At 44.8% G+C, this 25633-nt stretch overlaps 1 protein-coding gene and 1 long non-coding RNA gene across 5 annotated transcripts in view; one reads left to right on the top strand and one right to left on the bottom strand.

Moving 5' to 3' along the window:
- The window catches only part of LOC126997461 (uncharacterized), a 38940-nt gene extending 17872 nt beyond the window's left edge, over positions 1 to 21068 (bottom strand). Inside the window, exons 1-3 of one of the 3 annotated variants that reach the window (XM_050858562.1) lie at positions 20888 to 21068; positions 10413 to 10630; positions 7890 to 8192 (exon numbers count right to left, since the gene is read on the bottom strand). In XM_050858562.1, coding sequence (XP_050714519.1) covers positions 7890 to 7903 — 14 coding nt within the window. In that variant the 5' untranslated portion in view covers positions 7904 to 8192; positions 10413 to 10630; positions 20888 to 21068. The remainder of the gene's footprint in view (positions 1 to 7889; positions 8193 to 10412; positions 10631 to 20887) is intronic. The other 2 variants (XM_050858563.1, XM_050858564.1) reach the window with 2 other exon arrangements.
- The window catches only part of LOC126997466 (uncharacterized), a 52371-nt gene that overhangs the window by 19583 nt on the left and 7155 nt on the right, over positions 1 to 25633 (top strand). For both annotated transcript variants that reach the window (XR_007752140.1, XR_007752139.1), the window contains exon 3: positions 11888 to 11965. This is a non-coding gene — a long non-coding RNA (uncharacterized LOC126997466). The remainder of the gene's footprint in view (positions 1 to 11887; positions 11966 to 25633) is intronic.

The raw sequence follows: 25633 nt of genomic DNA, 5'->3' as shown, positions 1-25633 counted from the left end.
TCCATCTTCATATCCTTCATCTTTCTCCTCCTCCTCGTCCTTCCAGCCCCTCCTCTTCACTTTTCTCAATACCTTTAAAAACGCGATAAAACGGCAATGTCCCAAGAGCCAGAAGCCCGGCAGGTGAGGGCGAGGGGCGAGGGTGGCCTACTTTCCCGGCCTGCGAGCTACACTATCACATCATATCTGAAGGCTCCTCTCTTTAATGGGATGACCGTGACAAAAGGGACCTTCCGCGCGTCTCCCCTCGCTCCCTTCCCTTCCTTTCTCAACCAGTCGTCCCCTTTCTGCTATATCTGCTGCTTCTCTCTCGTCTTCGCTCTCTCTCCCTGCCTCCGCCACTGCCCTTCCTGTCCGGTCCTTCTCTTCCCTTCTCTTCTCTTCACGTCTTATTGGTTCTTCTCCTCCTCCTCCTCCTCCTCCTTCGCCTCCTTGTTCCTTGTGTTCCTCTTCCCTGTTTTGGTTTTTGGTCTTGTCCTCGTCTTCCTTCTTGGTCTTTATTTTCTTGTTTTTGTTCTTGTTATTGTTTTTTTCTTGCTCTTTTTCTTCATCTTCATCTTTTTTTCTTTTTTCTTGTTTTTGTTCTTCTTGTTCTTGTTCTTCTTCTTTTTCTTCTTTTTTCTACTTCATCTTCTTCGTCTTCTTAATTACCTTCTCCTCCTCCTCCTCCTCCTTCGCCGCCGCTTTGAATTAAGGTTTTTCGGTAAATGGGTTCCTTCTCACCAGTCTCAAGGGTCATAGAAGTCGGTATTTTAGGACACCTTCAGATCTCACATCAACTATTTCAAAAGGTCAATGAGGGAGTCAATCGGGTTCTAACGAGTGTTTCTTTAGGTTCGCGGTACAAAGGAAGGGTCAAACTACCACCAGGGTCATAAAACTACTCCTGGAAATGCCCAGAACTCCTACGAAAGCCTTGGCAAATATGTGAACTTGGGCGACGAAATGTTTTAAAATACGACCCAGAGCCGGAGATCAGCACCGAGGCAACGCGAAAAATATACCCTTGCCTTATCTTCCCTTGTGTTCCTTCCTTGTTCCTCTTCCTTCTGCGCGTCCCCCTCGAACCCAAACCTTTTACAACACTATATTTTCTTTCCTTTATAGCTTATTCGGCTCATCTCGTCTCCTTCTTCCTTGTTATCTACTGCAGTCTTATCTCCCAGCCGTTCCTCCTCTTCCTCTTCCTTCTGTTCCTGCCTCCTGTTCCTCCTTCTCTTCCTCTTCCTCCTGTTCCTGCCTCTTGCTCCTCCTTCTCTTCCTGTTCCTCCTACTGTTCCTGCCTCCTGCTCCTCCTTCTCTTCCTGTTCCTCCTACTGTTCCTGCCTCCTGTTCCTCCTTCTCTTCCTCTTCCTCCTGTTTCTGCCTCCTGCTCCTCCTTCTCTTCCTGTTCCTCCTACTGTTCCTGCCTCCTGTTCCTCCTTCTCTTCCTTCTTCCCAGCTGTTGTAGTGTGTGTGTATGTGTGTGTGAGAGAGAGTGAGAGAGAGAGAAATGGCGTATTGGGAAGGAAACCGGATAGAAAGGGAAGAAGGTGGCGTGAGGAGGAATGCATGTTAGCTTTCTGCTCCTCCCATCGTCCCTCTCGTCCTCTCTCACCACCACCACCACCATCACCACCACCACCATCATCACCACCACCACCGCATCCAAACTCTTTCTGTCAACATTGTTCCTTTTATACTCCCAGTCTTTTTCCTCCTCTCCCCACACCACCAACTCTTTCATCCTTCACCACCACCACCACCACCACCACCATACTCGTCTTCTTTCATCATCACCACCACCACCACAACTTTTTTCTCCCCCGTGTTTTTCCCTCTCTTGTCCTTCAGATTATTTTTTTCCTTATCCTTTTTACCCGTTTTCCTTTTTAGGGTCCCTGTGACTGCTCTCTCTCTCTCTCTCTCTCTCTCTCTCTCTCTCTCTCTCTCTCTCTCTCTCTCTCTCTCTCTCTCTCTCTCTCTCTCTCTCTCTCTCTCTCTCTCTCTCTCTCTCTCTCTCTCTCTCTCTCTCTCTCTCTCTCTCTCTCTCTCTCTCTCTCTCTCTCTATCTCTCTCTCTCTCTCTCTCTCTCTCTCTCTCTCTCTCTCTCTCTCTCTCTCTCTCTCTCTCTCTCCTTGTTTTTCTTGCTCTGTTCCCTCGCCTTGTTTGTTTGTCCCTTTCCTTTCTCGCTTCCCATCCTCTCTATTCTTTCACCTCCGTTTTCAAACACACATTTAGTCTTTTATCTCTATTCCGTCTTTTGTAATCTCTTTCCCCCTTGCAAATGTTCTTTTTCTTTTACTTCCTCAATCATCATTTATTTTCCTCGTCTGTCTGTCTCTCCGCTTACCCTTTATCTGTAATCTTTGGTGTACAATTAATATGGAAGCTTTATTATTCGTCTAATCAAAACGGAAGCTATTCATTTTAAGAGTTATTGTTTATGCGGAAATGGAACAGTCTCTCTCTCTCTCTCTCTCTCTCTCTCTCTCTCTCTCTCTCTCTCTCTCTCTCTCTCTCTCTCTCTCTCTCTCTCTCTCTCTCTCTCTCTCTCTCTCTCTCTCTCTCTCTCTCTCTCTCTCTCTCTCTCTCTCTCTCTCTCTCTCTCTCTCTCTCTCTCTCTCTCTCTCTCTCTCTCACTTGCCATTGTTAAACTCTATCTAAAAAGAGGACGGGCTTTGTTTGCTATGGCCTACGAAAAATGGTGTTCCTCAAGGACAAAAAGATTTACAGTTCTTTTTTCGAGTTTTAATCATTTGCATCGCTTCTCTCTGTTATTGATTGCCGTTGGCGGTGCTGTTACTTTTTTTCTGTTTTTATTACTGTTTTCTTTATTTCCTTCTCTTTCTTTCCTTCCTATTTGCTTTCTCAGTCTCTATTCTCCTCCTCTTCCTCTCCCCTCCTTCCCTTTTCTCTTCCCTGCTCTTCCTGTACCCTTTCCCACAGTCAACTTGTTATCTCTCCCTAACCCATTACTCTTTTTTTTTCTCCGCTTCCTTCTCTTCCTGTTTGCTTTGTCAATATTTATCCTCTTCGAATCATGTCCATCCTCTTCTTCCTCTTCTCCCCTCTTCCCGCTCTTTCCACAATCAACTTGTTATCTCTCCCTAACCCATTACTCTTTTTTTCTCCGCTTCCATCTCTTCCTGTTTGCTTTGTCAATATTTATCCTCTTCGAATCATCTCCATCCTCCTCTTCCTCTTTCTCTCCTCTCCTCTCTCTTCCTGCTCTTCCCGCAATCAACTTGTTATATCTCCCTAACCTCTAACTCCTTTTTACTCCATTTTTTTCTCTCTTCCTGTTTGCTTTCCTAATATTTATCCTCTTCGAATCATGTTCATCCTCTTCTTTTTTCTCTCTCCCCTTCTTCCTCTCTCCCCTTCCTGCTCTTCCCGCAATCAACATGTTATCTCTCCCTAACCCATTACTCTTTTTTTTCTCCGCTTCCTTCTCTTCCTGTTTGCTTTGTCAATATTTATCCTCTTCGAATCATCTCCATCCTCTTCTTCCTCTTTCTCTCGTCTCCTCTCTCCTCTGCTCTTCTCGCAATCAACTTGTTATCTCTCTCTAACCTCTTACTCCCTTTTTTCTCCGTTTCCTCTCTTCCTGTTTGCTTTTTCAGTATCGATCCTATTCGAATCATCTCCATCCTCTTCTTTTTCCCTCTCCCCTTCTCCTCTCTCCTCCTCCTGCTTTTTGTTTGCCATCTCCCGCAATCAACTCTTTATTTCTCCCTAACCTATTACTTCCTTTTCTCTCTACTTGCTTTCTCAGTATCTACTCTCTTCGTTCATCTCTAGTTCCCTCTACCTCCCTGTTACCTCATCCTATTCCTTCTCCCTCTCCCTTTCTCTTCTCTTGCTCTTCCTATGCCATTCCCCGCAATCAACTCGTTATTTCTCTCTAACCCTCTTCATTACCAAGTTTTATGCTTCTTCCTCCATCCACTATTCATGTATTCCATCCCTCTCCCACCACTTTACTTCCTCTATTAACGTTTCTCTTCTCTCTTGCGCGCTCTTCCGCAATCTTTTTTTTCTTTTTTTCTTGTTTTCGCTTCCTATCCCCGCCTTTTTTGCTAACCTCCCTTTTCGTCTAGTTTTTATAATCCTCCTTTCTGGCTTCCCTTTCTTTCTCTGTGCCTTCCAATTTGTTCTGATCACCCTCCTGTTTTTTTTATGTTCGTTTTATGGTCTTTTTTGCGTTTTTTTATTGGCGAAGTTTGCACCACTTTGCTATTTACTGCCTCCTCTTTTTTTTAGGGGGGTGCTGTTCCTTAATTCCGTCCTCTTTCCGTCCCCTTTCTTTTTCTAACTTCATCGCCCCCGGTCGTGACTTTCTCCTCCTTTACCTCCCTATCTTTATCGCCCTTCCTTTCCTCTTCACGGTCCACCACCACGACTTTCTCCTTTCTTTACTTCCTTATCTTAATCGTCCTTGTCGCCGTCATCCTCCTCCTCCTTCTCCTTCTCTTCCTTCTCCTCCTGCTGGTCTTCCTCTTCCAAATTCTCTTGCTATTCCTTTTCTCCTCCTCTTCCATCTCTTCATCGTCTACCGCCACCACTATCAACACAACATCCATCTCCTTCTCCTCCTGCACCTGCTCCTCCTCCTTCCGCAGTATTTGCCAACCCACTCCTCTCCCTCCATTCCATTTCCCTCGCTTCTCTTGGTTCCTCTCGTTGAACGGGAAACAAACAAACAAGCAATCCAGATGACAACCCATGGCGCTGCTCCCCTACTTTAAGAGGAGGGAAGGGAGGGTAGGGAGGGTATGCAAGAGGGAGGGCAGGGAGGGTATGCAAGAGGGAGGGCAGGGAGGGTATGCAGGGGGGAGGGCAGGGAGGGTATGCAGGGGGGAGGGCAGGGAGGGTATGCAAGAGGGAGGGCAGGGATGGTATGCAAGAGGGAGGGAAGGAATGGTATGCAGGGGGGGAGGGCAGGGAGGGTATGCAGGGGGAGGGTAAGAAAAGTTGATGAAATGGAGATGAGGAAAACAAGCTGAAAATATGAGAGGGTACGGAAGAATGGAACAACGTAACCATTTTTTGTGAAGGAAGGCGAGGAAGGAAAGAAGGAAGTGGAGGAGGAATAGGAGGAGGAGGAGGAGGAGGAGCAGGAATATGAGTATGGGGAGGAGAGGAAGTGGAGATGGAGTAGCACTTGGAGGCAGGAAAAGCAGAAGAAAGGAATAAAATGTAAATCCCATAAAGGAAAGGCAAAAGAAACACGAGCAACCGGACAATGAATTGGACGGGAAACTGCGAATGCATAAGAGAGAGGCCACGAAAAGTAAACAGTAATATTTCAGGAAGAGGAGAGAATTTTGCACCCGGACATTTTGCGAGGGCGGGACGGGTCGGCGCTGGGTACAAACAGTTCCTGCCGCCGCCGTTTGTGACCTACATTCGGCGCCTGACTTATCTCTCCGCATACACGCATCAAAGAATTCGTTCAATACAGGGAGGCATGTTACTCCCGCCTCGGCACGTAACCGTTGTAGTGGAAGATGAGTCGAAATAGATAAGGGAAAAACGGCTTGTTATTGTGAATACACGCATAGAAGATAACGCTTAATACGGGATGACTCGATGCTCTCTCATGAAAGACATATTGCTCTCTCATCGACGCGCAGACATGCATTGTTTTGGAAGATAAGTCGAAATAGATAAGGGGAAAAACGGCTTGTTATTGTGAATACACGCATAGAAGATAACGCTTAATACGGGATGACTCGTTGCTCTCTCATGAAAGACATATTGCTCTCTCATCGACGCGTAGACATACATTGTTTTGGAAGAAGTCGAAATAGATCAGGGGAAAACGGCTTATTATTGTAAATACACGCAGAGAACAAAACGCTCGATACGGGAAGACTCGTTGCTCTCTCATGAAAGACTTACTGCTCTCTCATCGACGCGTAGACATGCATTGTTTTGGAAGATAAGTCGAAATAGATCAGGGGAAAACGGCTTATTATTGTAAATACACGCAGAGAACAAAACGCTCGATACGGGAAGACTCGTTGCTCTCTCATGAAAGACTTACTGCTCTCTCATCGACGCGCAGACATACATTGTTTTGGAAGATAAGTCGAAATAGATCAGGGAAAAACGGCTTATTATTGTAAATACACGCAGAGAACAAAACGCTCGATACGGGAAGACTCGTTGCTCTCTCATGAAAGACATATTGCTCTCTCATCGACGCGTAGACATACATTGTTTTGGAAGAAGTCGAAATAGATCAGGGGAAAACGGCTTATTATTGTAAATACACGCAGAGAACAAAACGCTCGATACGGGAAGACTCGTTGCTCTCTCATGAAAGACATATTGCTCTCTCATCGACGCGCAGACATACATTGTTTTGGAAGATAAGTCGAAATAGATCAGGGGAAAACGGCTTATTATTGTAAATACACGCAGAGAACAAAACGCTCGATACGGGAAGACTCGATGCTCTCTCATGAAAGACATATTGCTCTCTCATCGACGCGCAGACATGCATTGTTTTGGAAGATAAGTCGAAATAGATAAGGGGAAAAACGGCTTGTTATTGTGAATACACGCATAGAAGATAACGCTCAATACAGGAAGACTCGTTGCTCTCTCATGAAAGACTTATTGCTCTCTCATCGACGCGTAGACATACATTGTTTTGGAAGATAAGTCGAAATTGATAAGGGAAAAACGGCTTATTATTGTGAATCCACGCAGAAGATAACGCTCGATACGGGAAGACTCGTTGCTCTCTCATGAAAGACATAGTGCTCTCTCATCGACGCGCAGACATACATTGTTTTGGAAGATAAGTCGAAATAGATCAGGGGAAAACGGCTTATTATTGTAAATACACGCAGAGAACAAAACGCTCGATACGGGGAGACTCGTTGCTCTCTCATGAAAGACATATTGCTCTCTCATCGACGCCTAGACATACATTGTTTTGGAAGATAAGTCGAAATAGATAAGGGGAAAAGGGCTCGTTGTGAATACGCATATAACAACGTGCATTACAGGAAGACATGTCGCTCTCTCGTCGACACGTAACCATTATCGTAGAGGAAAAGACGAAACAGATTGAGAAAAAATAGCTTGTTTGCTGTCCATGCACTCGTAAAGGAAAATGTGCAATACTGAAAGAAACATTGCTCTCATCGACACGTACCGGCGGGAGATACGTCGGAAGAGATAAATGAAAATCGCTCCTTGTGGTGCAAACGCGCGTGATGGAAAACGTAAAATACTGGACGAAATGTTGCGCTCTCATCAATATGTATCCGTTGTTGTGAACGATAAATCGAAAGAAAGGAAAAAAAAAACGATCTCTTTTCTGCATAGCTACACATATCGAAAACAACGTAAAATATTGAGAAAAAAAACTTGCTTTCTTACATATCTGTGACTATTGTTGTGGAAGGTAAAGCCAAATTAAATAATGGAGAAATAACTTTTTTTCATACACACGTGAAAGGAAATGTGACATACCGGAATACAATGTTTCTTTCTCAGTGATATGTTACAACACACACTGACTGGAAAACAATATTTCTTTTTCAGTGGTAAGTTGCAACACTCACCGGCTGAAAAACAATATTGGTTTCTATTTGAACTATTGCTTTAAAGAAGTAATAAGTTAGGTGTTTTCCGCATAAACATGTAGAAGAAAATGTTATGAACTGGAAAAAAATGGTGCCATGGACTGCATTACTATTCTTATGGGAAATACATCGAATGAGGTAAACTAAAAAAAAAAAAAAAATCTGTTTGTTCATAATAGCGATCGATACGACTATTGCTTTGAAAGATAAATACGAACTGAAAAGGATGAGCTCATTACTGCGACAATATTATCTTCAACAAACATTATTTCCAACTTCCAGCGACAAACAACTTTATCTCACCTCCTGAATCCCATGTTGACTCAGCGCAGCGTCAGCATATCCGGGGTGACGCGTGGCTGAGGGGCGCTGGGAGGGTGGACACGGAGGGAGGGGGGCGAGGGGAAGCCTGTCGGGGGCGTTGGCTGGCTGGCAAGGAGGTGGCGCTGCAAGGGAACGATGACCTTAAAGAATCTTATCGAATAGCCATCCCTGTGGTCCCTGTTTGTGCCGCCGCTCTCAAGGCGTCGACCTGAATGCCATTTGGACGACTGATGTCACACACTTGGCTGGAGGGTCGCTGGCACCAGGGAGAGGTCACGGAGGCTAGAGACAAGAAAATGAAATATAATATAACGAAAAAATAAGGGGGAAAAGTTCGCTGTTTATGGGGCAGAATTTGGGGAGGGAGGCGGAATTTCTTGAGACGCAGCGGGCGGTAAAATTTTATATAAAGATAGACACGGAAAAGAAAGTTCGTTGCTTGTGAGAAGGAATTAGGAGAGGGCTGTATATTGAAAATGGTCTAGTAAATGTAACAGAAAAATATGAGGAAAGACTTCATATGAGGGTGAATTTAATATGGGACGGAGAATAGAGACACCGGCGAAAGCGGAATTTAAAGGTAACGAAAGATATGAAAAAAAGGCTTTGCTGCATAAGTGGAGAAAAACTTGAGCTTGAGAGGGAACGGACTGCAGAGGCCCAGGGGGAAATAGACACTGACACTCAACACAATGGGAAATATTTTGGGGCGAGGGCGTCGGCTTGATATGAGGAGTGTATGATATTTATAGGTAACAACGTAATGGGCGGGGTCTTAACTACTGGAAAGGAAAATATTTAATGGAAGTTCGTACTCTATCCTCTATTAATGGAGGGAGAGCTTGTAGGGACTGAGATGCTTTAAAGGGGAAACTATTGCAGGAAAACACTGCTAAACTTCACTACTATACTGGTGGGAAAATAATTTAATGCAAAGGAAAATAATTAAGTGAGGAGTTGTTGTCGGCGTGATTTTTTTACAGCAAAGGAAACAGCTCAAGGGAAAAATAAGGACACAAATTAAATAAAAGCCCGCTGATTAAAAAGCCCGCCACTAATGGAGGAAGAATGTTATGGGGGGTGAAACTTCATTATATATATATTTTTTTCTAAGTGAAGCGCTAATGTCAAAAAAAGTGCAAAAAAGTGTTCACTAATTATGGAGAACTTACTAGGAAGGATAACATTTAGAGTTCTGCTGTTGGTGGAATGATAGGAGTGTAATGCTTGTGAGCTGAAGAAACGTCAGGGAAGGTGAAACTCAACCGATAGGAAAACATTTGAAAAGTACCATTCTCGGCGTGATAAGAACAACGATCTCTTTAAAGGGAAGAACTTAACCCGGTAGCATCGACGGGCCAAATTTGTGGCTTTACCGTGTAGTACCAGCGATGGGCCAAATTTTTGCCATGATATAAACCCCCAAAAATAGATGATGCATAAACTGATCACAAATGCGTTGATATCTATTACGAATGGTTTGTGGGAGTGATGATTTTTTCTCATTTTTCTCGCTTAGAGGGGCCTTAAGAAACGTGATCCCCGCAGCTGCCGGGTTAAGGAGGTTGAAGCTCAATAAGAAGGGAAAGCATTAAAGCCTGTATCCTTAAACATATCGTCACCTCGCTTCGCCTGTTTGAAGAGATTCGTAGAAATTGCTGGGGATTTTCATGGACTGTTTCGTGATCCCAGTGATAGTTTTACCCGGGAAAAATCACCCATGAGAGCCCGGTTAATCTTCTGTGGCCTGGGAAAACACTCGTAATGTGAGCCCGATACCTTTAAAGAATATGTCCCTTAGCGCTTAGTGGAGCTGTTGACGTGATAAGAAGGACTGTTTTGTGATGATAGTGATAGTTTTACCAGACATCTGCATTTTGAACGGGAAAAATCACGGGAAAAAAATGGTAATGGGAACCCGATACCTTAAAGAATATGGCCCTTACAGGTTATTGGTGTTGTTGGCGTATAAGAAGGACTGTTTTGTGATCCTAGTGATAGTTTTACCCGACATCTGTATTTTGAACGGGGAAAATCACCCATGAAAACCTCTGTGGCCTTGGAAAAAATTCGTAATTGGAGCTCGATACCTTAAAGAATATGGCCCTTAAAGGTTAGTGGCGTTGTTAGCGTGATAAGAAAGACTTGTTTTGTGATGTTAGTGATAGTTTTACCCGACATCTGTATTTTGAACGGGGAAAATCACCCATGAAAACCTCTGTGGCCTTGGAAAAAAATCGTAATTGGAGCTCGATACCTTAAAGAATATGGCCCTTAAAGGTTAGTGGCGTTGTTAGCGTGATAAGAAAGACTTGTTTTGTGATGCTAGTGATAATTTTACCTGACCTCTACATCTTGAACGGGAAAAATCACCCATGAAAAAAAAGCAGTTAATCTTCTCTGTGGCCTGGGAAAAATACTCGTAATGGGATCCCGATACGTTAAAGAATATGGCCCTTTAAGGTTAGTGGTGGTGTCGGCGTGATAAGAAAACTGCATTACCTTGGGAGCAACTCAAGTGGGGGTGAAACTCGATAAGGGAAATATTTAAGGAGGGATGTTATCGGCGTAAGAGGAAGAGCCGTGTGGGAGGCGGCGGACTGACCCTTCCTCCCGTCTGGCCCCTCCTTCCAGTCAAGCTTCCAGTGGTCCCTCGAGGCTCCTCAGGCGGCGGCGAGGCTCCCCCGGGTGTGGCGAGGAGAGCCTGGCCTGATCCTCCCCTGCGTTGAAGGGAAAAAGGAGACATGTAAAATACGTTCAGGAAGGAGTGTGTGTGTGTTGGGCGTGAGGGATTTTTTTTTTTACTTCACAACACTATGGACACACGTTGCCATAGGACTTGAAGGTTTACTTACAAAAAATGTGAAGTATTTGTTCGTTTTGCAATATGAGTTTTTATTAAGGTAGAGGTAAGCAGAGGGCATGTTTTAAACTTTCAAACTCTCACGCTGTTATATTCAGTTCTGTTACTGCTTTAGGAACAAAAAGGAATGCTAAGTATAGTAAGAGAGAGAGAGAGAGAGAGAGAGAGAGAGAGAGAGAGAATTATATTTATAAGGTAGAAGAAACCATGATACGATTTTGGCGGCATAAATTAAGAGACGTAATTATTCTTTGATCTTGGAATCCTAATGAAAAAAATGAATGAAATGTTGAGCACAAAAGTGTCAAATAGAATCCGCCGAACAGTTTGAAACCTTGGGGAATTTATTTTTTATTTTTTTATCTATTATTCTTTTATTCCAACAGACCCTTCTTCGTAAAATTATATATACAGTAACTTTGACGCATATCAACAATAACACCAAGGTCTGCCTCGGGGCCTCTCCTGCATAACAAACGAAAATCTTTTTATTCCCACCCTCAATTTTTTCCGTATTTTTTTCCATTTCACTTTTCATGTTCCTCCACCCTCACGTAGCCTTTGATCCCCTCATCTCAACTTTTAAAACCATTTAGATTGTTGCCAAAGGCTTTTGAAGCTTTGAAAAGTGTCAGTGTTTTTTGGTTGTCTGTTTTTATCTTGCACGCATTTGATCATTTCTTTGTTTTGCTATAGTATTTCTTCATTTTAGATCTGTCACCTGTCCTTACGTTATGGCTTTTACGTAAGGTAATTTTAAACATTTATAAGACATTTCAAAAACTTTTAAATTCTCACGCTGATGTATTCAGTTCTCTTATTGCTTCAGGAACACAAAGGAATGCTAAGTAGGTACAATATGAGAGAGAGAGAGAGAGAGAGAGAGAGAGAGAGAGAGAGAGAGAGAGAGAGAGAGAGAGAGAGAGAGAGAGAGAGAGAGAGAGAGAGAGAGAGAGAGAGAGAGAGAGAGAGAGAGAGAGAGAGAGAGAGAGAGAGAGAGAGAGAGAGAGAGAGAGAGAGAGAGAGAGAGAGAGAGAGAGAGAGAGAGAGAGATGGCAAAAATACGGGGAGCTGTCAGGAACCTTGGTCACTAACTCTCGTCTTTCCTCTCCAGGGAGCCGAGCGGCCAAGGTCTGGGGGACGTGGAGGTGACACGCCATCTACCGGGAGCGTCGCCCCAACCCTCAGTACGGTAAGCTGATCACTGTCTCATGTTTACCTAATGTTCATATTTAAAAAGGGTTTCATAAGAGTTTGGGTCATTTCCTTGGGTAGTTTTATAAGCCTGGTGGTAGTTCGACCCTTCTAAACCTAAATAAGAAAACTCATTAAAATCCGACTGAGCTCCTCTTTTAACTTTGGAATTACGTTATGTGTGAGGGGCGGAAGGGTCTGGCAGTACTGTGATTAAACTTTTCCTATTTTGGCTCTGTTTACTTTTACTGTTTACTTTTTACGTGCTGTTTACCTTTACGACCCATTTTGAATCCTCATTATTAAGACACTTGACACTTACGAACTTTATTTTCCGCTTTCTGGTCCTTTCCTTAATTATTCGTAGCCTGTGAGTGTATAGGATCTCAATTTTCTTCAATGTGTTCTTACTGTAATTAACTTCCATCATAACTTTCACCCTTGCCGTCCATTTTCATGTCTTGTCAGTACTGAAAGGTGTATGTGTGTCTCGCCCTTTGTTTAGTATTTAGTTATTCATCCATGAAAAAAAAAAAAAATACTGGCGTCGCAAATAATAGCCTATCCTAACTACAGTACTATAGATGGCGCTATCTTGCTATGTGTGTGTGTGTGTGTGTGTGTGTCACCCCGTCTGGTTACTGCTCTTTTGTACCCTTAAATTTTCTCAGCATCCTGTTTCTAAGTGTGGGTTGTACATTATTGCTGCATCTTCGAGTGTTGCCTCATAATCTCAAACATTTCGGGGGCTTACATCCATACCCTCGTCACATAATTGTCAACCATAACCATCTCTGCTGCCTCGTTACTAGTACTTACACGCCTCTTACTAAGGGGATGAGAGGGAGAGGGGGACTGGTCACTTGATGGGAGGGGTAGTGAAGGAAGAAATAGGGACGAAGAGTAGATGGAGGTAGGCTAAAAGGCTTTCGTAGGTTGCTGTGGGTATTTCCATGGGTAGTTTTACGAGCCTAGTGATAATCTGACAAGGCTTATGCGCTATGAACGTGAAAACCACTCGTGATAACCCAGCTGTTCTCCTTTGTGACCTTTGGAAATACGTATTTGTTGGGAGAGCGTAAAGCGTCTGAGCATACGGACGTGTGGTGAGGGAGGAGCCACTAGAAATAGACATGGAGCCACTGCCAGTTGATAGACATTTAATTTTAGGCTGAAATTGTCTTCGTATATTGACTTCGTTGGCGCTTGATAGAGGACGCGATAAACTTGTTGAAAGCGCTCGGTTCTTTGTTAAAGTCAACACTGCGAAAGAGAGTGAGTGAGTGGCGGGATATTAAATGCATTGATATATGACACTGGCGTCAGAAATTCATTACGGTGAAACTTGGGTAACTGGGTGACAGTAGTAATTATTGTGGTTTTAGATTTCACAGATTTCACCGAGTCTGAAGTTTCTCTATATTTATCTATTACTCTATCTATCTGTCCACCTCTATCTATCTTTTTACTCCCTTCCCTTTTAACTTTTTCATTCACATTCCTCCCTTTCCCTTCTCTTGTTTCTCTATATTTGTCTATTACTCTATCTATCTGTCCACCTCTATCTATCTTTCTCCCCCCTTCCCTTTTAACTTTTTCATTCACCTTCCTCCCTTTCCCTTCTCTTGTTTCTCTTCATTACGCCTATGTTTCGTCTTTTACAACTCTCCCTCTATATCTTTGCAACCCTTCTGCGTGCAATTCTGTGACACCGTCTCTCCCACTAAATCTTCATTAGGTTAAATCTCATGAATTACGGCTTAATTTACGCCACACTCCCTCATCTACTTAGCTCTTCTCTTTTCCTTAAGCTCACCTCGTTGCCTCTCACCGTCCAATTTCCTCCCTCTCCCTTTAGTCTTCGTATTTCTTGCTTATCTATTACACTTTTTTGCTCCTCCTCCCCTCGCCTCGTCGTCTTTCACCCCTCGCACTCCTTTTCCCTCTCCTATTTCTCTACGTTTCACTTCATTTCACTGGGCCGCACCATTTATGTGTATATGAGTTTCTCTGGTTTCCCCCGCAATAAGCTTGATGGTATATGGTATTTGCATCCTCCCTCATTCCCTTTTCCAGCGTCCCATTTGTTACGTTATTTATTCCTTTGTTTGATGTTCCCTGTTTATTCTTCCGGAAATGAGACATCCGTGACTCGGTTTTTATTGCAGTCCCCCACCAGTGTTTATTTTTATTTTTGTTGGAATTGTCTTTCTTTATTATTTTTGTTTTCATTGGTTCCTGGCCGCCTCCTCTTCGTGTTTTTTCATGGGGTATCTTCCCCCATCTCATCCTTCATTGTTCCCTGGCCTTTTCCCCGTGTTTTTCGTTATCCTCCCCTCCCTCATCCTTCTTTGCTTCGTCTCTCTCTCTCTCTCTCTCTCTCTCTCTCTCTCTCTCTCTCTCTCTCTCTCTCTCTCTCTCTCTCTCTCTCTCTCTCTCTCTCTCTCTCTCTCTCTCTCTCTCTCTCTCTCTCTCTCTCTCTCTCTCTCTCTCTCTCTCTCTCTCTCTCTCAGAACCAGCCTCATTCGTCTCCATTATTACAGTAAACTCTCCTCCCCTCGCCTTTTCCTCTTATATCAGCCGAGGAGTGAAATCTGATATTAATTTTTACCTGATTTATAGGTCAAGGCGACCAGCGAGGATATTAAGCGAGGGGGGAATATATATATGTTGGTAATATCTTTTATGTGGCATTTATGAGCAGTCTTCAGGTTTATGTTGCTTCGTTATTATTATTATTATTATTATTATTATTATTATTATTATTATTATTATTATATGTTAGAAATATCTTTTAGGTAACATCTATGAGCAGTTTTTAGGTATATGTTATTTCGTTACTACTACTACTACTTCTACTACTACTACTACTATCGTTCTTGTTTTTATTGGTATTGATGTTGTTATTGCTGTTTTCGTTCGAAAATTGGTAGAGGAAAGATTAATACTTCAGTAGTTTAGGAAAGAACAAGGGATTCAGATATTTTTAATGCGTAATGAATATTGATTTAGATGGAATAGATAAACCCCAGGTGGAAGCATACATGAAGCTGTGTTATACTGCTTGATCGAAGAATATTGATCGTTTTTTCACACCAAAGGCAGCAGCTAAAGGGAAAAAACAAAATAAACAAAAAATCCCATGAGCAACAACAACAGCAACAACAACAACAACAACAACAACAATAACAACATCACCAACAAAAGCCTGATCCATGGTGTTACTTTCATGAGCATTTATAAGGGTGAGGAAGGAGACTGGGGGTGGGCGGGGCGGGGGAGAAGTAGAGGTCGAGGAATGACTAATCGAACCACTTATTGCAATCTGTGAGGATGCAGCCACACACGTGATGCTGAACGGTGATTAAGGGGGAAGTTTATTGTTAATGTGAGCGTGCGTCACGGAGCTTTCTCGAGCCCTTCGCTGTTTGTCACGTTCCTCGAGGCTCGGTTTGGGGGTTTAAGATCCGTGCATCATGATAACTGCCGATGATTTTGTCCTTTCTTGAGTCTGGGTTTTTAAGATCGCGTCTGTTAATGCGCATGGGATGGTGATGGCCCGAAAATTATGATAGTGGTGATGATGATGATGATGATGATGATGATGAGGAGGAGGAGGAGGAGAATAATGATAGAACTGAACAAAATGATGATGTTGATGATGATGATGATGATGATGATGATGATGAGGAGGAGGAGGAGGAGAATAATGATAGAACTGAACAAAATGATGATGATGATGATGATGATGATGATGATGATGAGGAGGAGGAGGAGGAGGAGGAGGAGGAGGAGGAGGAGGAGGAGAATAATGATGGAACTGAACAGAATGATGATGTTGATGATGATAATGATGATGATGATGATGATGATGATGAGGAGGAGGAGGAGGAGGAGGAGGAGGAAGAGGAAGAGGAGGAGGAGGAGGAGGAGGAGAATGATGGAAAATGGATAGAATGATGATGATGTAGAATTGTACTAGACGATAATAGCAATTAACAGGATGATGAAGATGACGATGAAAACAGCAGTCTGGATGATGGTTATGATAATGATGACGATAAAAATAACGGCAAGGATGATAATAATAATGATGATGACGGGCGTTCATTATCAAAATTGAATTAGGTTTGAGCATAAAAGTAAAGGGTCAGGTTGGTGATTAAACTGGGCGTTGCCTTACCACCCTGCGCCGTATCAGTGTCAGTTAATTAAGCTTGTGGTGCATGTGACTCCTTATCAGTGCCGGCGGAATATGTTTGGCTAGTTAGGTCGGTATTAACCCCTTGACTGCGGAATTCCTACAAGAAGGCGCCACTAAGCTTCAGGGTGGCTGCTACAATTCAATGAAGAAAAATATAAAGTCATGCACCTTGGGAGGGGATATCCAGCATACCAATACCACATAAGAAACACTCCACTATCCACCACAGAGTCAGAGAAAGACCTGGGAGTGTATGTTACTAGGCTACCAGTGAAAGCCAAATCCGTGCCATTCACAGCGGACGGGTTAAGCTTGTGGTGCATGTGACTCCTTATCAGTGCCGGCGGGATATGATTGGCAAGTTAGGTCGGTATTAAAAAAAGACACGATCGCTCCTCACATCAACTATTTCTAAAGGTCAAAGAGGGGATCAATCGGGTTCTAATGAGTGTTTCTTTATGTTCATGACACAGAAGAAGGGTCAAACTACCACCAGGGTCTTAAAACTACTGGAAATGCCCAAAACTCCTACGAAAGCCTTGTCAAACAGGTGAACTTGCACGACTAAATGTTTAGTAATACGGCCCTTAGGTGGAAAGTATCATAATGTTTCGCAGATTTTATTAACAATGATCGTTGCAGTGAATACGTTCATCGTGTATTACTTAACGTTGAGGAAATTAGAATTAGAAAGGGTGAGAAGACAAAGAGAGGAGGAGGGAGGGTGGGGAGACGAGAGAAGACGAAAGGAAGAATGGGGGTCGATGGGGGAAGAAGGCAAAGAGGGGGACAACGGAAGAAGGAAATGATATAAGACCGAGTGTAAGCGTGTGACTGTTTAGCTGAAAAGCCTAGTAGCATTTCGTGAACACTGCTAACATTTGTTGATGCTAAGTAACGACGTTATTCTGCATTGTTTAATAGTTGTGTAAATGAAGAAGGATTTACTCGCTGAAGATGAAGACAAACTCAGGAATAAGGCCAGACCCGGGATAATAAAAAATGGCAAGCCTTTTCCGTAGAATTTCATACTGACGCCGAAAAAAGTCACGGCACAAACAAAACAAACGCAAGACTCAGGAGTAAGGCCAGACCCTAGAAATAAAACGCGGCATGACGTTCCCGTAGACTATCATACCGACCCCGAGAAAAGTCACGGTGCATAATTAGTTAAGGGATTAAGACGAAAAAACCCCGCCGATGTAATCAGTACACGGCCTTAATAAGAAAATGTGGTAGCAATCTCATCACTCGTGTACCTAATTACCGCAGAGCTTGCCTATAATCAGAGCTTAGGGGAGGTGGGAGTCGGGGAGGCGAGGAGGCGCGGAAAGTGATCCCCACAGTTCAGTGATGGTAATTTCATTTGGCAGCTGATCCGGAATCCAACATCGTGATTGGTCCATCTGTCAGCCTATTAGCTGCGTCAGCGTCTGATTGGCTTGCTCGACGTGAGGGAATGCGAGCACTGATTGTCCGGGGGCGTCCACTTGTCTGGCTTCAGGGGGAGGGGGGGAGGGGGTAGGATATAAGGGAAAAGAAAGGGGATAGGGGGGAGGGAAGAAGAAACGAAGGTTGAGGACGAGGGGAAAGGCGGAGGGAAGACGAGAGAAGGAGAAAAAGGTGAGAGAACGAGGGGAGAAGGTGTTGGGGGAAACGAAGGAAGGAGTGAAGGATTGGGGAACAAGGAAATGAGAAAGACAGGAAGGGTGAAGAGGGTGAACGTGGGAAGAAGGAAGGAAGGGTGAGGAGACGACGGGAAAAGGTGGAGGAGGAAACGAGGGAAGGAGTGAAGGATTGGGAGACGAGGGAAAAAGGAGGAGGGAGGCCAAGAGAAGAAGAGGAATGGATGGGAACCGAGGGAAGAAGGGAGGATGGAGAAAGAGGGGAGAAGGGAGATGGGGGAGTACGATAGGGGAAGGGAAAGGAGGGGGGAAAGCTAAGAGGAGAGAAAGGTGAGGGAGCGGGAGAAGACGAAGAAAAGAATTTGGGTCGAGAGGGGAAAAAGGTAGAGAGGGGGTCAACGAGAAAAGAAGATGGAGCTCAGCAAGAAGGAAGAGGGGGGAATGAGGGTGACGAGGGGGGGATGTGGTAGGGATGGGAGATGGGTGGTGTGAGGAAAGGGGAATGGGGAGGGATGAGGTAGACGACGGGGAAAGGAAAGGATGGAACTGAGGAGGAAGGGAGACGGGGAGATGAGGGTGACGAGGGGGTAAGGAGTAGGGATGAGAGATGGATGGGGTGAGGAATGGGGAATTGGGAGGGATGGGTTGATGAGCATTATGATAATGCAACTATATCAGACAACCCACTTTTATTGTTTTTGAAGATTTGCCCCGAGTTTTCTTTATTCAGGTAAAGTTCTTTTTTTCACCTCCGTTCCTGGGACATTCATTTACCTGGAACCCTTTATCAGGCAGAAGGAGCTTTTCACAAGAACCTTCCAAGTATTTCTCTCTCTCTCTCTCTCTCTCTCTCTCTCTCTCTCTCTCTCTCTCTCTCTCTCTCTCTCTGTGTGTGTGTGTGTGTGTGTGTGTGTGTGTGTGTGTGTGTGTGTGTTTTACGTTTCCGCCTATGGCGCCGGTAGACTTTTTTTTCTAGGTTGGGCCTAATGGTCGGCCCCATTCCGTTGTGGCGGAGGCAAGTGTTTATAGTGGCGCCATCTTGCTTGGCTCATGCTGTCCCCCGGAGCTCATCATTGACCCTCTCTTTTAGAGAGAGCATCTATAGTCCGGGTTGATAGTGGTCTTCTGGACAGCATGTGGGTAGTCTTAGGCCACTCGGCGGTGACTGAAAAATCCCAGCTTGTAGTATTGGGCGGGACGCGAATCTGCGTCCAGATAGACGCGGCGCCGCCACGCTATCCACTCTGTCACCGCCTCCCCTGTGTGTGTGTGTGTGTGTGTGTGTGTGTGTGTGTGTGTGTGTGTGTGTATGTGTATAGAATTATTTTACGTGTCTAGGTGGAAGAGTTGAATATTGTCTTAATAAGTGATACATTTTCTTTGATATATTTTTTTCCGCTTGCTCATTCCACGAACTCGACTGTTCATGTTCCTCTTTTTCCAATAGATTTTCGTGTTTTCACCTGTTTCTTATCCTCGGTTACATTTCCCTCACAGTTTTACCATTAAAAAGGGAATTTTCATTTTCAATTTTGGGGAGCACAATTATCATTATCTGCTTCTTAACCAGTCCGTCAATATGGACATACGCGGGGAGCAAGCTGCCTCCACCTGCCCCACGACGCCATCCCCTGTGATTCCTCCGAGCAATTCTCCATGCAGGCACATATCCCAATTAAGTATCTTCCAGCAGGATCCATGAACTTACTCAAGCCACGATTTTATTTGGGGGGGTGGGAGGCGCCTTTTCGCCCCCTCCACTCATGATTATTTCCTACAGAAACAACCCAGTGAGCACGGTCAACTTCTGGGTAGCGTGCCACATGTCCATATAACCAGGGTTGGCATTCATGGACTGTAGGTAATAGTCCTCGATCCACTCTCACGGAGTAATCGCCGCTTCCAGCGCTATCCCATGAACTTTCGAATACACTTATCAGCGCTGTTCTACAACAAAGATTTTATCATCTTTTACTTTTTTTCTTTTCTCTTCATGAACTCAATCAGTTATTAGGCCATTATTTTTACCTCTTTCTTCTGTTCCTCTTCCCATTCCCTCATCATTTTCTTCCTTCTTTGCTCTAACCTACGAAACCCTTTTCTTTCTATCCCTCTTCCTCCTCTTTTTCCTCGTCCATGTCCTCGTCCTTCACACCCTTGTCCTTGTCCTCCTCCTCCCCTGGTGACCCTGCAACTGTGATAATGTCGATGTTAATACCGACAAATCCTTGATGAATTGATGCGTTTCGGTTGCATGGTGGCGTTGCTCCCCTTCCCCCTCACCGACTGAACTGCTGCGATGGGGTGGGGTGTCTTGGCGCAACAAAGCCGAGATCTCACCGTTATCCACTTGTTTGGTTGAGTCAGGTTCGGTTATTTCAAGGAATGTAGCGTTTGGTCAAACAAAAAAAAAAGTTAGGCAAGATTTAAGGTCAGGTGGAAATATTTCGGCTAGGAACATTTTTGTCATTTTTTTAAAGTCTAATTTATTTATCATCAATATGAGGGATATATATGTGTTACCGGTACCTTAACGCTAGACCTATGATATATGCTTCCCTACCTAGTCAGCCTTCTCTCAGCCAATCCATCTGTTCATCCTCCCTCTTGGGTAGGTCGGAAAATGGCTACCTAGAGAAACCTGGAGGAAGAAAACTATGATAACAGGATGTCACGCTTGCCTTGTGTCCCTGGTGCAGTAGGTTTTTACCCGTCACAGTCTCAAGGGCTGATATGGCGGAGACGAGCGCCGACAAATGCATAGCAATAACATAAGCCCTTTATCATACCTTTCTTTTATGCACTATTGTATGCACTATGTGCATCGTAAGTAGACGTGCAGTAAATCACCGAAAGTTATCTGGAAACAAAAAGAGAAACGAAAATAATAGTTTTAACCTATGTGACGGACAAGGCAGTTTTTTCAGTTGCAAAATTAACTGACTCGACACATCTAAGATGGTAACTTTTGATTCAACTCCGGAAAACGTGAATGAAATGAAAAAAGAAAAGCATAACTGATTCAAAATGATTCATAAATTAGGCTGAGGTGTTACAGTGTGCTCTACAAACGTTATGAAGATCTATTTACCAAGATTCCTGCTGCCAGGTATCCTTGTTATATGGAGCGCAGTGCGGCGGCGAGGGTCTGTGGCTGGAGCGAGAAAGCCACCCCACACTTCAGGCTGTAACCTGGACAGAGCGACGCACCTTCCCTCACCTGCAGCTGAAGGGATACTGAGGAGTGAGGACTGAGGAGTCCAGATATCTCTCTCTCTCTCTCTCTCTCTCTCTCTCTCTCTCTCTTCTCACTACTTACTACTGCCACATCGGCGACGGACGCTGTTTTTTTAATCATATCTCCTAAACAGATCGATTTGGATATGATGATGTTCAGCTACAAATTATCGTCGACCCCCTGGTTATGGCTAACATACCACATTACTATATGGTTTATGGGTTTACTACTCGTAAAAATAACAACAAACGACGAGTCATGTGACGCATTCCGGCGAAGAGAGTGCCCCCCACACCACCTCCCAAAACATTGACTGACCACACTTCTCCCCCCCTTCTCGCTCTCATTATCCTCCTCCTTCTGCCTCGCCTCCCCTCATCACTCTTGTGTCTCTCTATTTCCATTATATATTAGAATGTTATGTAGGTGTATATATATATATGATTATTAACTAAGAGCATGGTACAATTCCATGGAGGCAAGACGTATTTCACTTACTGTACACCACACTCGTCCGATTCTGTATAACACCTTAGATATGATGACTGGATTAGGCTTAATATCAGTCAGTAAACTCCTAACATAACACATATTGCAATATGGTATGTCAGTATCATACTGATCCAACGATTCGTAAATGTATAGTAGATACAAACAAATCCCAATACAGAAACATACAGCTGCCAAAAGTTACAGTGAGGTGCTGCAGACTATCTTTGGCAGGAGAAAAATACAATAAGATTATGATTAAAAGATTAAAGATTAAAAGATTAAAAGACTAAAAGATTAAAATTAAAAGATTAAAAATAGAATAAGATTAAAATTACAGGACGTGTCTCACAATTAAGTGTCATGTCACCTTAGCCAAGTATTCACTGCACACTTAAAAGTCTGAATAGAATTAGCCTGGTAAATGTCAGTCTGTCGCACCATAGAGTTCCAGAGTCTTGTGTATCGCGGCAGGAAAGAGCGGAGAAAGGTTTCAGTCCTGGCGAAGGGAACAGCCAGCTGTGCACTCCTCGTGTGAGCGTCCCTGGTGGAGTGAGGATGAGGGTCGCCCATGGCTGCCGGAGTAAAGCAAGGTGCGGGGTGCCCTGCTTGTGGATCTTGTATATGGAGCACAAACCGCCCACGTCCCGCCTGTGCTGTAGGGGCTGCAGAGGGGTCAGCAGCTGTCCAGGAGTTACTTTTGCCGTGACGATCCGCTGGGCACGGTTCTGAACCTTGTCTAGGAGACTAAGGTACGAAGGGGGGCAGGCCGACCACGTCAAGGGAGCATACTCCATGACAGGACGGACCTGGGCGTTGTACAGGTTATTACCCCTCTAGCGTCCAGGAGGTGGGATACGCGCCTGACGCAACTCAATCTGCTGGCAGCCTTTGCAGCTGTTTTCTGGACGTGGTTGGTGAAGGAAAGGGTGCTGTTGATTTCAACTCCAAGAATGTGAATCGATGGCTTCAGAGGTAGGATCTTCCCATTTAGAAGGATGGGTGGGATAGGGTTGTCCAGGGAGTGGTGCCGCCGGGATATCAACATGACTTGGGTCTTGTCCTGGGCAAGATCCACCTGCCACCGTTGTCCCCATACAGCAATTATCTCCATCAAATGGTTGATTAGGGTGACTGTAGTGTGGTGGTCAGTAGTGTCGCAGGGGAAAGTTAGTATACAGTCGTCCGCGTATGCATAGGCTTCAGGGATGAGCTGGAGGAGGTCGTTAAGGAAAACGTTCCAAAGAAGGGGTCCAAGGACACTACCTTGAGGAACACCAGCTCCAACAGGGTGCTCTACCGAGGACTGTCCATTCACCACCACACTGAGGGTTCTGTGCCGGAGGTAGTCGTGAAGGAGGTGGAGGAGTCCGCCGTTCACACCTATGCTTCGGAGTTTGGCGATCAGACCGGAGTGCCACACCCTGTCAAATGCTCCGGCTATGTCCAGGGCAGTGACAAAAACATCACGTCCTCTATCTAGGAACTGATGCCATGAAGTAGACATAAGAAGGAGAAGGTCATTAGTTGACCTGTTGCGACGAAAACCAAACTGCCTATTATTAAGAATGTGGTGTGTGGTGAAGAAGGAGGTAATCCTGTTGGCAATGATTGCTTCTAATATCTTGCCAAGTACAGGCAAAAGAGAGATCGGCCTGTAATTTTTCGGATCTGTCTTGCTTCCTTTCTTGTGAATGGCTGCAACTCTCGCAACTTTCCAGAGAGAAGGCCACGTACTAGTGCTGATGCAGCATTGGAAGATGAGGGTGATGGGTTCTGCCAACTGGGCGGCACAGTGTTTGAGGATGTGAGGCGAAACACCATCCGGACCCAAAGCCTTCTTAATATCAAGCTGTTGTAAATGCAGCTTAACCTCCGCTTCCGTTACAACAACTGCATCAAGGGTGGCATTGGTAAGTCGTGGCATAACAGGAGGAAGACGATTAGGTTCAGGAATGGTCATTTTGCCTGAAAAATAGGATACCAGCACTCAGCCTTTTCACAGCTCCGAGAAGCGACCGAACCATCCGCTTTGTTTAGTGGAGGAACGTGAGAGTCAGGAGCAAAACCTTGCTGCTCCTTAAGGGCAGCCCACCATGATTTGCTTCCCACTGAATGACCAGAGAGTTTAAGTTTAAGGTCTTCTTGCCACTGTTGTTGAGCCAGCCGTTGTACTCTTTTCATATTGGTACAGGCCTCCTTGTGTCGTTGTCTGTTAGTGTCGGTTGGGTGTCGTCTATAGCGTGTCCAAGCTCTGCTTTTTTCATCAGCTGCCATTCTACAGTCAAACCCAAACCAAGGGCGGTCAAGTGGTTTGACCGTGAACGTATGGCTGGGAACATATACGTCTTGGAGGCAGAGGATTGTATCGGTGAAGGTTCTCACTTGAGTATCAACGTCTCCTGCAAGAATGCTGTGCCATGGAGTTTTATTCAGTGCGTCCTGGATGCCTTCCCAATTAGCCCTCCCCCACAGCCAGTTGGTGCGCTTCATGGGGCGTCTCTCAGCGCGGTAACGCAAATTGTACTGAGGACCGCCATGTGATCAGAGGACCCCACTGCGTTGAGAGGGCGGCAGGCAACAACGCCATCTGGAAGGTCGGTGATGACCGAATCAAGGGAGGAGCCTAAGTTATGGGTGGGGAAGGTGACGTCATTAGTCAGTCTGTAAACTGTGAGGAGTTCTTCAAAAGTTCTTGCAACCAAATGTTGATTAAGGTCACCCACGATGACGGTGTGGTTGCAAGAGTACTGCTGCAGCAACCTGTCAAGGTGAGTGTGCAGGAACTCTAATGGCTCACTGCCTTGCCACTGAGGACGGTAGCAGACACAGAAGAATATTGAACCATGATGTTGAGTCCAAATTTTGAAGAACATCTCAAGATGATTGGGAAGAGTGATGTCAAGTGGCTGTACCGTCAGGTTCTTATGGAAACAGACAGCAACACCTCCAAAGTTTCCGCGTGTCCTGTCCCGACGGTGCCAACCCGTGTACCCTTCAATTTGCCCATAGTTACTAGGGACGGACTCATTTAAGAATGTTTCTACTGTAGCCACAACGTCAGACGTGTGAGGAATCACGTGAGAGTGAGTGAGGTCTCCAATGTTAGTTTGAAGACCCCTGACGTTGGCTGAAATGATGGAGAGGTAATCACGCTTGTTGGGTTGCATGAGGCCACGGTCCTGGATAATTACTGACTGGATAACTTGACCCTGAAGAAGCAGAGGGTGCCCAGGGCGTGGGGATTAGCTGTCCTGATTGAGTATTTCAGTTGCTGAGCAGGGGCGGGACTGGAGCGGGGGGATGGAGGGAGGCAGTGCCAATTATACGACTGAGAGATGACATAAGAATGGAGTTGTTCTCAGCCTGGCTAGCCTTGAACTTCTGAAGGAGCTCCTGCCTTTCCTCGGCAACTCGGGTACGACACACATCAACAGTGTGTCCTAGGCGGAAACAATAATCACACTTATTTTTTCTTCGGCAATTAGACTCTGTGTGCCCCTTATGCCTGCAGTAATAACAGTACTCGGGTTGGATAGTCGCGGAGCGTGTATGATGAACACCACCAGATGATGGTCTGGGTGCTTGATTATACCTTGAATGTACTTGGTTTGCTTGTCCCCAGTTAATATTAGTACCGTTCCTAGAGAAGCTGGGAACGTTGGTCCGAATGCCTCTGGGCTGGTGTGGGTTTCTTGGAAACTGTGACGAACGGTTGTGGCTTGGCTGGATAGGACGATGAGGAGCCGAATCGCATGCTATAAAGCCGGACTGTCTGGAGCCAGGCAGGGCTGTCCTGGCAACTTCGGGTCTAGAGGAGTTGAGGGAAGACTGGGCTGGGCTTATGATGTGAGAACTGGGAGGTGTGGTGTTAGGATGGTTAGGCCTTGTCTCTTCACGGCGAATCTGCCACCTTGTCCAGAGCCAGACGGACAAGGACCGGGTGGGAGGGCTGAGGCAAAGTGCTGGAGTGTATTTTTTCTCTCTCTCTCTCTCTCTCTCTCTCTCTCTCTCTCTCTCTCTCTCTCTCTCTCTCTCTCTCTCTCTCTCTCTTTTTTGCTCATTCACTCGCGCGCGCGTGCAGCAAACCTTACGAGGAAAGGCTGTTAA

This window comes from Eriocheir sinensis, chromosome 12 (assembly GCF_024679095.1).
Source record: "Eriocheir sinensis breed Jianghai 21 chromosome 12, ASM2467909v1, whole genome shotgun sequence".
Taxonomy (NCBI): Eukaryota; Metazoa; Arthropoda; class Malacostraca; order Decapoda; family Varunidae; genus Eriocheir; species Eriocheir sinensis.
The sequence above is the reverse complement of the archived record's forward strand: the minus strand, read 5'-3'. Positions and strand labels throughout refer to the sequence as shown.